This window comes from Vombatus ursinus, unplaced genomic scaffold, assembly GCF_900497805.2.
Source record: "Vombatus ursinus unplaced genomic scaffold, bare-nosed wombat genome assembly UNPS02014791.1, whole genome shotgun sequence".
Classification (NCBI taxonomy): Eukaryota; Metazoa; Chordata; class Mammalia; order Diprotodontia; family Vombatidae; genus Vombatus; species Vombatus ursinus.
In genome coordinates this window covers 11,318,208-11,334,372 of record NW_020954569.1, presented here as the reverse complement: position 1 = coordinate 11,334,372, position 16,165 = coordinate 11,318,208, and the positions used below count along the sequence as shown (strand labels likewise).

General features: G+C 35.9%; 1 protein-coding gene across 2 annotated transcripts in view; it reads right to left on the bottom strand.

The window, feature by feature from the left end:
- CDH9 (cadherin 9) overlaps nucleotides 1-16,165 on the bottom strand; it is a 160,294-nt gene that overhangs the window by 40,758 nt on the left and 103,371 nt on the right. The window contains exons 3-4 of one of the 2 annotated variants that reach the window (XM_027868998.1): nucleotides 14,323-14,442; nucleotides 13,513-13,680 (exon numbers count right to left, since the gene is read on the bottom strand). In XM_027868998.1, the coding sequence (XP_027724799.1) occupies nucleotides 13,513-13,680; nucleotides 14,323-14,442 (288 nt within the window). The remainder of the gene's footprint in view (nucleotides 1-13,512; nucleotides 13,681-14,322; nucleotides 14,443-16,165) is intronic. The other variant, XM_027868999.1, reaches the window with a different exon arrangement.

Genomic DNA, 16,165 nt, shown 5'->3' with positions numbered 1-16,165 from the left:
TAGCTTGACAAGGCATCCATATGAGCAACAAGCCTGATATTTCTATGATGATGGTTTACATCACAAAAAACTGGAATCATCATGTATTTTAGCTTCATCAAATTCCTCTTTATAAGCTCTCAGGCAATAATCAATAACCCTTCTGTTCATATAGAAGTAGGAAATGCCTCTTATTGTCTCTGGATATAGATGAAGCTAGTTAACTAAAGAAAAACCTGGAGTACTAACTTCTCTTTAGAAATCTAGTTTTATTGCCTTCAATTAAATAGAGTCATGGAATAATTGCTAAAATTTGGAAGTAGAAGTCTTGCCTGACCAACTAATGCTCAACTGTAAGTGTAACCCAGTATTCAAGCTCATTTGTAGAAGATTCTCCTCATTACTGGGGAATGTTTACTCAGTGCTCAGTGCCTACATGAGAAGAGTTGGTGGGTACTTGAAATGGAGTAGAGATCTTAGTTCTTCTGGCTTCCAGCTTCCAAAGAGGAGATAAATAGTTCTAGATTGTCTTCATGGGGGATATTACTGAAAGGAGTTAAAAACTCCAGAGAGAAGCTGATATATAGAGGACCTGCAACCTTGATCATGCCCCTTTTCACAATTTACCATGTTAGAATTTAAGGTGATTTCCCTTTTTGTGAGATCACGGACTCTCTCTCTCTCATGGTTCAGCTGAGATCTTTCACTCCTCTTAGGAGAACTTATTCATTTTGTACTTTGACAGTATATGCTAATCTGTGTAACTGTTCTTATTCCTGTTTGCTATTGGCTTGGATTAATGGATTGATCTGCTATTCATTAACTGTGACAGTCTGGTATAACTGGCATTTGGTGGGAAGTAAGTCAAGTCTTTGGATATATTGTTTGGATGCCTTCTTCCCTGTTAAGGGATAGCAATCAAAAACACAGCTTGAACCTAAAATTATTTCCTCTGAACCAACAGTACATAAGGGGCAGAGAGATATAATTCCAGCCCCTCCTCTATAAGGACAACAGAGTGACCAGCATCACAGCATCAATCTTTTGTTCCCTGCCTGGAAGGAATCAAATTCACCCTTGGAGAAGGGTAGGTAGAGTAAACTTTAGAAATACCTATCCACATCTCCCTGTAAGTCGAATCTGTGCAGACACTTGAGGACACACATAGCTTACATGGGCATCATTCACACACACACAAACATATACACAACATGTACAAACTCTATAAGTAAAGCCCATTTATGTTACTATATACTGGAAATAGCAGCAGCTGCTGTTACAGTCAAAATAGCACCAAATCAGGATTCTAGTCTTGGCCATTCACTTATTGGCTATGTGACCTTGGGTTAGTCATTTACTTTCTCTGGACACCATGTTTCTATGATTATGAAAGAAATATAGTAATGTTTTCACTGACTGCCGTACAAGGTTATTGTGAAGCTCAACTGAGTTTTCATATAGAAAGCAACAAGAGTTAACCACAAGTTGACCACATTTAAGGCATTATTATGATATAAACTAATAGCAAAACATACTTTGAAAAAATTTTGTTCTCTAAGTATATTTAACAATTTTTTTTGCAATTCTTTTGATGATGATGGTGATGATGATAATGAAGGATTTGTTTAGTAATTTTTTTTCGTTTTTTGACTGGTCAAATTAATTCCTTTTCTACAATAAAATATCATGGTAAAATGGAAAGAGAATTCTTCTTTACAAAGTTCTAAAGCTGTAATGAATCATGTGGCTAGAGATGTGGGATGCTTCTTAGCTCACAATTTACAGCTGAGTAAAAACAAAAACATTTCCTCAGGAGTCAGTAAACCAAGTTCCAAATCCCACTGATGACACTTATAACCTGTGTAACTAGATAAGTAACATAAGTTCCCTAAGCCTCAAGTTTTACAACTCTAAAAAAGAAGGGTTAAAGTGGATAGGTTTTGATGTTGTGCATGTTCTATATCTATAATCTTTCAATATCTAATTCATTTTTGCTGTTCAGATGTTCAGTCATGTCCCACTCTTTGTGACTCTGTGGACCATACCACACCACTCGCTTCTATCCTTCAGTAACTCTTAAAGTGTGTCCCACTTTATGTTAATTATTTCCATGATACTATCCATCTCATCCTCTGCCATCCCTTTTTCCTTTTTCCTTCAATTTTTTCCAGCATTAAGGTCTTTTTTTTTTTTGGTGAGGTAATTGGGGTTAGGTAACTTGCTCAGAGTCACACAGCGAGTGAGTGTTATTTGTCTGAGGCTGGATTTGAACTCAGATCCTCTTGACTCTAGGACCAGTGCTCTATCTGTTAGGGTTTTTGTAATGGTCTTCTCATTTTTTGGCCAAGTATTTAAGCTTTAGCTTCAGCATTTGACCTTCCAGTGAATATCCTGAATTAATTTTTTTGAGTATTGACTTGTTTAATCTCCTTGATGTCCAAGGGACTTTCAAAAGACTTCTCCAGTAGCACAACTTGAAAGCATCAATTCTATGGTGCTCAGTTTTCCTTATAGTCAAACTCTTACAACTATACATTCCTGGAAAAACCATAGCTTTGACTATATGGATCTTTGTTGGCGAGGTGGTGTCTCTGCTTTTTAGTATGTTGTGTAGATTTGTCATTCTTTTCCTTCTAAAGAGCAAATGTCTTTTAATTTCATGGCTGCAGTTGCCTTCTGTGGTGATCTTTGTGCTGAAGAATATAAAATCTAACACTGCTTCCATTTCTTTCTCTCTGTTTGCCAGAAAGTGATGAGACCCATTGTCAAGCTCTTGTTTTTTGTTTTGTTTTTTGTTTTTTTGTTCTTTTTGGTTTTTTTTTTGTTTGTTTTTTTTATGTTAATCTTCAATCCTGCTTTTGCATTCTCTTCTTTCACTCTCACCAAGAGGCATCTTGATTTCTTCTTCACTTTCTGCCATCAGAATGGCATCATCTGCACATCTGAGATTATTGTTATTTCTCCCAGCAACCTTAAGTACAGCTTTTGATTCATCCAGCCTGGCATTTTGCATGATGTACTCTACATAAAAGTTAAATAAATATGGTAACAATATACAGCCTTGCTGTACTTCTTTCCCAATCCTAAACCAAGCAGTTGTTCCATGTTCAATTCTAACTGTTGCATTTTGGCCCTCTTACAGTTCCTCAGGAGACAAAGTAAAATGATCTGGTGGTCTTATCTCTCTCTATATGTTTTTGTTTTGTTTTGTTTTGTTTTTTTGGTGATCCATACAGTCAAGGGCTTTAGTGTAGTCAATGGAGCAGAAGTAAGCTGTTTTTATTTGTTTATTTTGTTTTTGTTTTTGCCTGGAACTACTTTGTTTTCTCCACAATCCACTGAATATTGGTAATTTTGTCTCTAGTTCCACTATCTTTTTGAAAACCAGTCTGCTTTTCTGGTAGGGCTTGGTTCACATTGCTGAAGCTAAGCTTACAGAATCTTAAGCATAACCTTCCTGGTATGTGAAATGAGCATAATTGTTTGATAAATTGAATATTCCTTGGCACTACTCTTCTTTAGGAGAGGGACATAAACTGATCTTTTCCAATTCAGTGGCCACTGTTGTGTTTCCAAATTTTCTGGCATATTGAGTGTATCACTTTAATAGCATATTCTTTTAGAGTTTTAAGTAGCTGGGCCCTACTTTTTTAAAAATGAGTTTCTAAATGGGTTCCTTACTTTACATTATGGAATCCCTAGGTTCTTTCAAATACAAGTAAAATGTCACATTCTCCATGAGTTTTTTTGGTCCACCCCAATTTAGTGACCCACAAACTATTTTTCTTGTATATGGTATATTTCACATTGACTTCTCAGTAGTAATATTGTTCTCTCTGTTAAAATAAACTCCTTTTGAGTAGAGATATTTTTACTTTTTTGTGTTTGTATCCTATCCTGAGCAGGAGGTCATTAATAAATATTTGCTAGGTTGAATTGAATTAAATTTTACTTACATCAAAGTTGTGGCATGGGAGGGGGCAGAGAGGAGAGTCATGTTTTGCTGTATGAGAAGCAATCTGGAAGAACTGAATTAGTGATAGACTTTGAGATGGAAGTCCTGGGTTCAAATGTCAAATAACTGTGTAATTATAAAAAAGGTATGGACGTTCTCTGGGACTCAGTTCCCAAATCTATAAAATGGAATTAGGAATATTTGGAGTGCCCATGTAGCAGGCCTATTATGGGGCTCCAATGGGTCAATGTGTATGTAAAGGGGCCTGTTTTGGGTAAGGTCAAATCACCTAATATGAAAGGACTCCACATCCCCTACCACATGGGTAGGAATAGTTTCTTAACCTCTTTTGATTAGCTGCATAGTCAGAAAGGCTACATCTTTAAAACTGGTGAGTCACTTTCTTTCCTGTGTGCTCATTTATCCACACCACAGTTGCCATGAATTGAATAGGCAAGAGGGGAATAATTTTGTTAACCTGATCTCCATTTTACTCCTTGGTTCTGAGGGTTTCTTGCCCTGTGGTTGCTTGTTTTGTTTTATTTCATCTATCATCCTCAGTTCTAGGTATCATAGAACCAGAATTTGAATCAAGGGGATTTTGGAATCTAGATTCCAGGTGAGATGTTGCAGTCCCTAGGACATTACGGAAGCTCTGAGAAGACAGGATGCTTAGGATTCAAGCTCAATGTGAGTTCTGGACAGGGAACAAGAGCTGTGCTCTATAGGAACTGAGCTAACACGTGAACCTAAACCTCTTGCCCTTCCTAGTGATTAAGCTGGCACAAAAGGAAGAGTGTATTAAGCCCCACATGTTGGAGAGTAAATTTGTATATTTTTGATTATACCTTTTGAAGTTAATATTTCTTTGAAAATGTAGTCTGACTGTTAGTGGCCAAATGCAACTGGGGTTCTGGGGACTACCCCTATACTTGGAAGAACACCTTCAATGAGGCTGAAGCCAATGGCAAAAAGCCTAGCCTCTCCCAATTTCTCTTATCAGAGAGCCTTGGGGCAAGGCAGAAATAATATAACTGCTGTTTCAGGCAGTGAAGGCTAAGATATGCACTGTTACATATATAAAATCTTTTGATAACCTTAAAAAATTAACTAGTAATATTAAATGCAACCTGAATACATATCTTGAACAGACAAAACACTGACGTTTGTGACACTTCCTTATGCAGAGATTCTTTGAGGAGTATGTCTGCCTAAACTAAAAATTGACAGTAAAGAAAAAAAAAGTCATAAAAATGAATTCCAAAGATTTTAAATCATCAAAATTGCATTTGTTTTAAATTTCAAGAGTTGTCCTATGTCTTCAGGCCACTGTCTAAAACATCTAAGGGAATGGACTGGAGAAGGCAATGCATATTAGATCACATTGCTATGAGTAGGACATTCCTCAGAAACCATCTAGCCAAACCCTTTCATTGTAAAGATGAAAAAACTCTGCTTGAGGGGGTTAAGTGAATTTCCTAAAGTCAAACATAGGAATCAAACTCTGGAACCTTACTCTGAGGTCAAACCCAGATTCTATAATTCAAGAATCAGTATTTTTTCCTACTGCACCACACAGTCTGTCTGCTCTAAGTTAGAGTTACTTTAACATGGAATGTGGACAATATTATCACAACTGAAGAGATGATTGGAGACTAAGTGTAACAATGTATATGAACCAATTTGAGCTTCTCAGAAGAAATTATAAGAATTTCCAATATCATAATCTTTCAATTAATGAAGTAGTTGAATAAAAATGTTTAAGTGAGCATCAAGGCATTTATTTAATGTATCATGGAATAATTGATTATAAAGAATACCTTTCATTTTGGTACATATATGTCCTTTTTCCCCCCTCTTTTGGAATATAGACCTTGAAGTGGTACTGCTAAATCAAAGGGTATGGCTGGTTTTATTGTCCTTTGGGCATAGTTCCAAAATGCTCTACAGAATAGTTGAATCAGTTCACAACTCCACAATGGTGCAATAAAGTCTCATTTTTTTCCCCACATCCCCTCCAACATTTATCATTTACCTTTTCTGTCCAGTTAATCAATCTAATAGGTATGAGGCAGTACCTCAGAATTGTTTTAATTTGCATTTCTCCAATCAATAGTGAGTTAAGGCTTAGATTCTTATAATCAAGCCACTGCTCAGATTCTTAAAATCTAGCCAATAGCTTACTAATGTTCAGACTCCTTAGGAGTCTGCCCAATATGACAGATGTTCTAATAAACCTTGTCTTTGGCCAAAAGAAGGCTTAGGTCGAATTCTTTTGGGAAAGACCTGCATGTTGTGATTTTGGGGTCCCAGCACCCCTGAACCCCTAACCCTCATCATTTTGGTGGCCCATAAGGGGAAACTGCCTAACCCCAAGTTCTTCTCCAGCCAAGACTGGAAGGTATGTAAGCCTCCCCTCTCTCCTTTCTTGCTCTGCAGTTAGGGTTGCTCTCCAAGCACCATCTTGTGATACTGGTGGGAAGTCAGCATTGGGAAAAGCTGAGAGGACAATTTTAGCCTCAGTCTAAATTGGGATCCTTCTGACTCAGTTTCCCCATTATATTGCTTTGAAAGGGAATGTTACCCACTTGGCTATTCCTGAGTCTGGCTATGAGGTGGATTTGATTCTGCATGGTTGGAAAACTGAATTATCTGAATCCAAACAGAGCTAAGGAAGTTTTATTCTCTCAAAATTGGGCCCTAAATCTAGTCCTTGCTGTATATCCAGGCCCTGCAGTTTTTTTGTTTTTGTTTTTTTTTCTGTCAGATGTATGTCTTCCAGACTATGGGCCATTCACCTACAGTTGGTAGCAAAACAGTGAGTGCCAGTCAATGTCTCCACATCGTTCCCTGGATGCAGCCTTTGCTCGGTTCTAGTCAACCTCCTCTTTGGGACCCCCTCAAGGCAGGGACAGCTCTACGCCCCTTGCCAGCAAGAATCAGTTTCAGAAGCTGAGACCTTCTCCCCTTACCCCAAAAGAATTTGGTTTCCGTTTCTTTGAGGGGGGGAATGATGGGGTTGGAATCTAGACCCCAAAAAGGAAACTCTGGTCCATATGGCCAAATCTCTGGGGTTCTCCTGAGGCTATAATTCCATACTTCCCTATGGCCCCAGGCCACTTCCCACCCTTAATCCTATCTAGGCTCCATTCTCCCTTGGCCACCCCTGGAGTTCTATCACCTCATAGACCACTTGGCCACTCCGTATATAAGGTCCATCTTGTCTCCATTAAGATGCTTAGATTCTTATAATCTAGCCACTGCTCAGATTCTTAAAATCTAGCCAATAGCTTACAAATGTTCAGACTCCTTAAGAGTCTGCCCAATATGATAGATGTTCTAATAAATCTTGTCTTTGGCCAAAAAAAAAATAGTGAGTTAAAATATTTTTATATGGCTATCGATAGTTTTAATTACTTCATCTGAAAACTGATCATATTTTTGATTATTTATCAGTTGGGGAATGGCTCTTATTTTTATAAATTTGACTCAGTTCTCTATATGTTTGAGAAATGAGGCCTTTATCAGAGAAACTTACTTCAAATTTATTTCACAGTTACTATTGCTAACTATATTTCCATCCATCCTATTCCCCACCTCATTTATTCTATTCTCTCTCTCCTTTCACCCTGTCCCTCCTCAAAAGTGTTTTGCTTCTTACTACCCTATCCTACAATCTATTCTCCCTTCTATAACCTTGTTCCCCTTCTCTTATATGCTTCCCTTCCTAGTTTCCTGTAGGATAAGATAGATTTCTATACCCAATTGAGTGTTTATGTTATTCCCTCTTTGAGACAATTCTGATGAGAGTAAGGTTCACTCACTCCCTCTCAACTATGCCCTCTTCCCCTCCACTGTAAAAGCTTTTCCTTTCTCTTTTATGTGAGATAATTTACTCCACTACTTCTCCCTTTCTCTTTTTTCCAGTACATTCCTCTCTCTTACCCCTTAATTTTATTTTTTAGATATCATCCCTTCATTTTCAACTCATACCTGGGCCCTCTTTCTATATATACTTCTAGATACCATAATAATGAGAAATGTCTTATAATTTACAAATATCATCTTTCCATGTAAGATTATAAACAGTTTAAACTTATTAATTCCCTTATGATTTCCCTTTTCTGTTTACCTTTTATGCTTCTCTTGATTCTTGTATTAGAAAGTCAAAATTTCTATACAGCTCTGTTCTTTTCATCAAGAATGCTTGAAAATCCTCTATCTCATTGAATGTCAATTTTTTCCACTGGAGGATTATACTGTTTTGCTGGGTAGGTAATCCTAGCTCCTTAGCCCTCTAGAACACAATATTCCAAGCCCTCCAATCTTTTAATGTAGGAGCTGCTAAATCTTGTGTTATCCTGACTGTGGCTCTACCATACTTGAATTGTTTCTTTCTGGCTGCTTGTAATATTTTCTTCTTGACCTGGGAGATCTAGAATTTTGCTATAATATTCCTGGCAGTTTTCATTTTGGAATCCCTTTCAGGTGGTGATCAGTGGATTATTTCAAATTTCTATTTTACCCTCTAGTTCTAGGATATCAGGGCAGTTTTCCTTGATAATTTCTTGAAAGATGATGTCTAGGCTCTTTTTTTGATCATGGCTTTCAAGTAGTCTAATAATTTTCAAATTATGTCTCCTGAATCTATTTTCCAAATCAGTTGTTTTACCAATGAGATTTACATTGTCATCTATTTTTTCATCATTTTCATTTTGTTTTATTTTTTCTTGATTTCTCATAAAGTCATTAGCTTCTATTTGTTCCAGTTGAATTTTTAAGACATTATTTTCTTCAGTGAGCTTTTGGACCTACTTTTCCATTTGGCCAATTCTGCCATTTAAGGCATTTTTCTCCTCATCGACTTTTTGGACCCTTTTTACTATTTGGCCTAGTCTGTGTGGGTTTTTCTTTTTTTTGGCTAGGAAATGGGGTTAAATGACTTACCCAGGGTCACACAGCTAGTAAGTGTCAAGTGTGTGAGACCAGATTTGAACTCAGGTCCTCCTGACTTCAGGGCCAGTGTTCTATCCATTGCGCCCTAGTCTCTTTTTTAAGGTATTATTTTCTTCACTATTTTTTGTGTCTCCTTTACCAAGATGTCGACTCTTTTTTCATGATTGTTTTGCACCACTCTTATTTCTCTTCTCAATTTTTCATCTACCTCTCTCACTTGATTTTCAAAGTCATTTTTGAGCTCTTCCATGGCCTTATACCATTCATATTTTTCTTGGAAGCTTTGGGTGTAGGAGCTTTGACTTTGCTGTCTTCTGAGTGTGTGTTTTGATCTTCCTTATTACCTTAGTAACTTTGAATAGTCAGAGCTGTTTTTTTTAATTGTTTGCTTATTTCCCCCAGCCTATTAGTTGACTTTTAACTGTTTGTTAAAGTAGGGCTCTGCTTCCAGGGTGGAGGGTGTATTGTCCCATGCTTCAGAGGTTGTGTGCAGCTGTTTTCAGAGATACTTCTAGAGATCTCTAAGTTTTCAGTTCTTTCAAAGTGGTATGATCAAAGGAGAGGTGTTTACTACTGTCCTGGCCTGTGCTCTGGTCTGTGAGTGACCACAAGCACTGTTTTCTGACCTGAAACTGTGAGGAGAGTCCCCCCTCCACTGTTGCCACAAGCTCTGATGTGCTAGTGTTCCTCCTAGCCCTGGGACTGCCACCCAGCATTGCGACCAGGATCCATGTATGGGGAAAGTAACAGAATCCTCCTTCAGTGCTAACAAAAAGATCACTGTAATTTTCTTCTGACCAGCTGTTCGATCCCCTTACCATTTGTGAGTTGAGAGCTCTGGAAGCAGCCGCAGTGCTGCTGATTCAGTGGCTCCTAAGGTCTGCTCTCAGTTTACTGGGGCCAGGGCTGTGCTAGCAAGGCCTGCACTGAATTGAGCTCTACTCTCATTCAGGTGTCATAGACTTTTCCTGCGGACCTACTAACTTCTCTTTGGTGTCTGTGAGCTGAGAGGTTTGGAAACTGCTACTGTTACCAGTGATTCAGTCACCCTGAGGCCTACTCTGGGTTTGTGGGGGTCCTGTCTGTGCTGGCACTGCCTTTTCTGCAGTGAACTCCTCTCTCATTTTGGTACAACAGATCTTTCCTGCTGGTCTTTCAAGTTGTCTTGGGCTGGGAATTGTTTCATTTCATCTTTTTGTGGGTTCTGTTGCTCCAGAATTTATTTAGAGTCATTTTAAAAGTATTTTGAGGGGTTTTGGGGGAGAGCTCAGGAGAGTCCCTGCCTTTACTCTGCCATCTTGGCTCCACTTCCCAGTGAGCATTTCATTTTCAAGCAGTGGTTTTGGTATCACATCGAAATGTTCTGATATCAAGATAAATTCAAACATCTGGTAACGATCTTGTTTTAAGTTGATTTTCCCTACTGGTCACCGATATTAAACTGTATTTCAACTAGAATCCAACCTTTATACAATACTGTATTACTTATAAAACATATTAAATACACAATCTCTTTTTTCCCTCCCCACAATTGATCTTTGAGGTAGGTAATTCAAATTTTACTAGCCCTGTATTATAGAAGTAGAAACTGACTCAGAAAGAGGAAATGCCTTTCCCAAGGTTAAATCATAAATGGCAAAACTATTACTCAACATAGGGTTGTTTGATTCCAAATTCATTTTTTCTCACTTTCTACACCTAGACAATGAGGGGTACAAAGAAAGCACAATAGAAGAGAAAGGTTAGGAGAAGAATGTCCCACCATGGAATTGATATATCACATACATTCTTAACAGGACAACTTCAAAGTATCATAGTAGACTCTACTTTTAAGAAAGCTTTCAAACCTCTTAATTTATGTTCTTTGATTTCATCCATAAAAGCTCTTTGAGATATATTGTATAAGCAGAATATTTCCCATTTTATAGATGAGAAAGTTGATAATTAGAACAGTTTTACTTTTCTATAGTCACACATTTCAGTGGCTATACAGGAACTAAAAAACAAGATTTTCTTTTTTAAATTCAATTTTTCCCCCAGGGTAATTTCATGCCTAAAATATGTAATCTTCTAACAATATTGTCCCAAGTTTAGGCTATGTCTGTGAATGACTAGGTGAAATACCGAGAATCTGTCTCAATTAGCTAGTGTAAGGAATAAATTTTAAGGGACTTTCATGTTCACATGGTACTTGTAATTTACCAAGCTAGGCAACTCTGAGTCTCAGAATTTTCTCCCTCAAACACTCATCACTATCATCATCATCATTATCATCATCATTTATTTTTTGAGCATCATATCCTTTGGTATGCACTTAACTATGGCCAATACCATCTTTACTTAAATGAAAGCTTTTTCTTAGCATTTGAGAATTGTAAAAATGATTACATGATATAAACATATATCCAAATGTCATTTTAAGCTACTCTATGATTTTAGTTTCAACATATTGGAAAGGTGATGAAAGATAATGGGAAAATATTTGTGTATTAGGGCAGGAAAGACTATAAATCAAGTGAAGATTTAGACTGCATAAAAGCTGTAAGTGCAATATAATAATATTATATATGCATCTATATAAATCACCACAAGATTTTTGTTGATTTTCTCTTTCAACAATTAAAGATAATTGTGTGTTTTTAAGGCTAAATTAGAAGATTCAAATTCCTGATAGATCCTTCTAAGCTATAAAGTTTTCAAAATTTGTCCCAGTGGTAAACTGTATGTTTGTTATTAAAGATCCTACCCAGTTAACTTTGAGATACATTATCAGAAGTTTGTACATCTAGATACACTTGGGGGATATATTTTATTTTGTTATTATTTATTTTATATTATTATAGTTTTGTTCTCAGAAAAATGCCAATCAAGCTGTGGAAAAGAGATGTTTCAATCTGAGGCAATGGAAGCAGTAACCATGTTGATGTATCTTTTGTGTTATTGAAGAAAGCTAATTTTCTATGTGCTGTTTTCAAACACTTCAGTTTATGAGGCATTAGATAATTTATATCCACTTGACAAAGACAAAATAAGAGGCTTATAGGAGTGATTCTCTGATATAGTTTCCTAATGCTGACAGGAATTCTAAATAATTCAGATCATAAAATGCACTCGGCAATTTTGAATTTATACAGCAATGCTTCCACAACAGAATTTTAATATAAATACAAGTTTTAATTGATTAAAGATTGGCCTGAAGATCTTGGGTTGAAGTCCTACTTTTGACAAATTCTATGACATTACCATGAGAAAGTCACTTAACATGTTAGTGCCCCAAGAATATAAAAGAATGAAGATCACACTGTCCTATTTCAGTTAATATATATTAGACAGTGGAAACTACTTTTGGTCATCATAAATCCCTGAACAGATCTGAATTGATGCTGCATAGTGAAATCATTTGTTTGTTTGTTCATTCATTCATTTACACAATGAAATCTTTAAGGCACCTATTGTTCTCTGTATACTTAAGTGGCACAGCATTCATTAACATCCAGTTGTCATTGTTGTTGTTGTCATAATGAAATGAGATGAGTTTGTAGTCCTGGTATTAATGGTTAGACTTTGGCATGAATGAATGTGTTGATTAAACTGACTCGAATTAGTGGACCTATTAATAATTCTGTCATAATTCAGACAGACACAGGTAAAACAACTAGTATAAATAGTCTATTATATTTGAAGAGCTGAACTCAAAGATTGGGGTGGTGCCAGGGAGGGACTGGAATGATTTGTCTCATTAATCTTGCCTATATTTAGGTATATTTTATGGTTCCTTCCAACTCCTCCTGAGTCTGAAGGCTTCCCATTTACCAGTTTGGAATTTGGTAGCATGGTATTGATTGATAAAGAAAAAGAATTAGTGAAGGTAGAAGGTGAGTTGCTGAGATGGCAGAAAAAAAAAAAACATAAAGAGCTGTGGACTGACCTTCTACCCCGAAAGAAGGATAAGAGATTTAACCAAAATAAGATACTTTGTCCTCTTAATTCCTTCTACTATCCAACTCAATACTAGTAAAATTGAAGTCTTTTTTTTTTTTTTGTTACGAGGCAGCTAATGACAGTGGCTAGAATTAGGCTTGTCTTACTAATGTGATCCCAGGCAAATTACTAAATATCTGTTAAGCTTAAGTTTCCTCATTTATAAAAAGCAAATAATAATGGCACCTACCTCACAGGGCTGTTGGGAGATTCAAGTGAGATAACGATTGTAAAGTGTTTTGCAAACCACATACACACATAATGTATGTATATATGCATGTATGTGTATATATATATATAGTGCATGTGTATATATGCAGACATATGCATATGTGTATGCATGCAGGTATATATGGGTATATATGTGTAGTGTATGTATGTATTTGTGTATGTATATAATACACACCTGTATATGTTCAATATGCATATATACACATATATGTTATATGAGTATATGTACATATACACACACAAACTATTGAAAAGATATGTTTATCTTAGAGCTTTTTTTCCACTTACATATTCAAAATAAAAAATTGTTCTTTAAAAACACAACAGTGAATCTACTTATGAAAATAGTGGCGCATCATGAAAACGGTTTTAAAGAAAATTCAAATGTATAAACTTCAAATATTCCTTACTCTGGGGAAATCGTGGAGGATTGTTGTTGACATCAGTTAAAGTGATATTCACTGTGGTTGTTCCTGATAATCCACCCATCTGTCCTCCCATATCTTTGGCCTGGATAACCACTTGATACTGCTCCCTGTTTTCTCTGCTCATATCTGGTAATGCTGTTTTTATTATGCCTTTTGGGGAAAGGAGAGAGAAGTCATGCATTTTAATATTAAAATTTTTTAATGGATTTATGCAAGTTATACTGGACAGATGTTAATCACAGCAAACTAATAAAATTTAGGTATACTGAAATAAGCTTTTCAATCCATGACCAATTTAATGTAATTGCCAGAATACAGAGCTTTCTAGCCCTGCCATTGTTCAGTGTATGGTCTTTGCTAAATCAACTTACTTATCCTTTTGATAACAAACATTACCTTTTTAGTCAATGCAAATCTTTCAGCCAAATGTCCTTGTTTCATTTTAGAAATTGTCACAAGCTTCAGGGTTTGTCTCTTTCTTAGATTGCCCCATGTTTTTATTGTTTGCATGAAGCTCTATTAATCTTTTGGTTTTATAGTTTAAATCCACACACAAGAAGTTATAGCACAGTAGAACAGTGTTTTAAAAGTAATGTACTTTTTTTTTTTTAAAGAAGAAGACTCCCCTATTGGTGATATGGAAGTACGTTAAGTCATATAATCAATGATTTTTCAAAAATATTAACATGCTTTAAATTATACAAAACCATGAAAGATATAAAGAAGAATTTATTTGACATATATTTCTCAAATGATTACATTAGCAATAATGTTCAAATATTATTTTCTTACCAGATTCTGGGTCCACTGAAAAGTATGGCTGTCCTTGAAGTATGCTGTACACTATTTTGGCACTATTTCCATAGTTGGCATCATCTGCATCTGTTGCTGTAACTTGAATAACAGATGTACCTAAAGAAAGCATGCCCCCACCACAGACACATACATGAACACATACGTGAATAAGTCAAAATATGAAATAATGAATTGTAACATCATTTCTGGTAGTTTATGACCAATAAGCATTAAATCAGGGAATCATGAAGTCCTGACTCTGACAAATATTAGCACCCACAGTAATGGAAATTCTTTTGTAAACTGATAAGAATATGTTACCTCTCCCCCTTTTCCTATCTATTTTTATTAATTTAAACTCATTTATTTAATCTGGTTATACCCATAAGTGTATATTGAATAATCATAAGATTTTGCCACAGAAAAAGATGCAATGTGATTTAATTCTACCACATTTTTAATGTTTGAAGGACTATGAAGAGAAAAGATTTTACCATTGAAATGTATGTGTGTCATTTTCAGATAATGTAATGATTGCTAACTAGAGAAGAATAGATAGTGCTGAATACCACACTTACAGCCCTCGTGCTGTTCCTTATTTGTATAACTTTAATCATCTTTTGTAAATAGGATGGGATACAAAAAGAACCCTGCTTTTTTTATGAGTCAAATAAAGGAAGGCCTGGAAATAAAAGTTTTCATACTTTTTCTTTTTGTGTTTGTGTCTGTCATATTTATGTAACCAGGAAATATTTATGTACATCTCTGTTTTTCAGCTTATGTAGAAAAAGCTAGGCATCACAGTGGATGGAGTGTTGTGCCTGCGGTCAGAAAGACCTCAGTTCAAACCAGCATCAGACGCTTAAAAGCTATATGACTCTCGGCATGTCACGTAACCTCTGTTTGTCTCAGTTCTCACACCTGCAAAATTGGCATATTAACACCATATAGTAGATGCTTATTAAATTGTTCTCTTCCCGTTCTCTGTATAGATAGGCTTAGAGATGCAGTGTAGGGTAGTAAATAGAGCTTTGGACAAGAAGCCAAAAGATTTGAGTTTAAATATGACCTCATGATAAGTAATTTGTCTGAGGATCAGTCTCCTCATCTGTAAAATGGAGATAAGAGCAGTGTTAAATAGGGAATAGAGATCTGACCATGGAATTAAGAATCAGTTCTGGACTCTTACAAATACAGGAGTGTGACACGGAAGGAGCTACTTGAATTATCCATGCTCCTTGTTAGACGTAGTTTCTCAACTAAATATTCTTAACTGATTAAATTGCATACTAAATTTAAAAAAATTGAGGTGATAATCATACCTAGATTTCAGGGTAATTGTAAGGATCAAACAAGCTGATGTTGGCAAAGTGTTTTATAAACATGTACTATTATGTGAATGTTATCATGATGCATCTTCCTAAATATTTTACAGATGGATATTTAATATATATATGTGTGTGTGTATATGTATATATGTATACATATATATTATAGAGAGAGAGAGAAAGAGAGAGATAGGCAGAAATGTCAGCTTGAATTTTGTGGATTTAACAATTCTTCATGTTTAATTTTCTCTTATCAAAATCATCTAACTGCTTTTTTATGTCTAAATCATGAAAGAATATGAAATAAAAGCTACAAAATCATTTAACTCTTTTAGACATGATCCATTACATTTCAGCTTCCAGTAGCTACAGCTATTGAGTTCTAGTGATGGTCTCATTCTTTGTTGCACTCAGATTTCTAAAAAGAATGAAAACACAGCTTTGACATTTCATTTATAAACACCTATGTAAGTTCCAGTTGGCTATGAATATAATTTTTCCTTGCAGAAAAC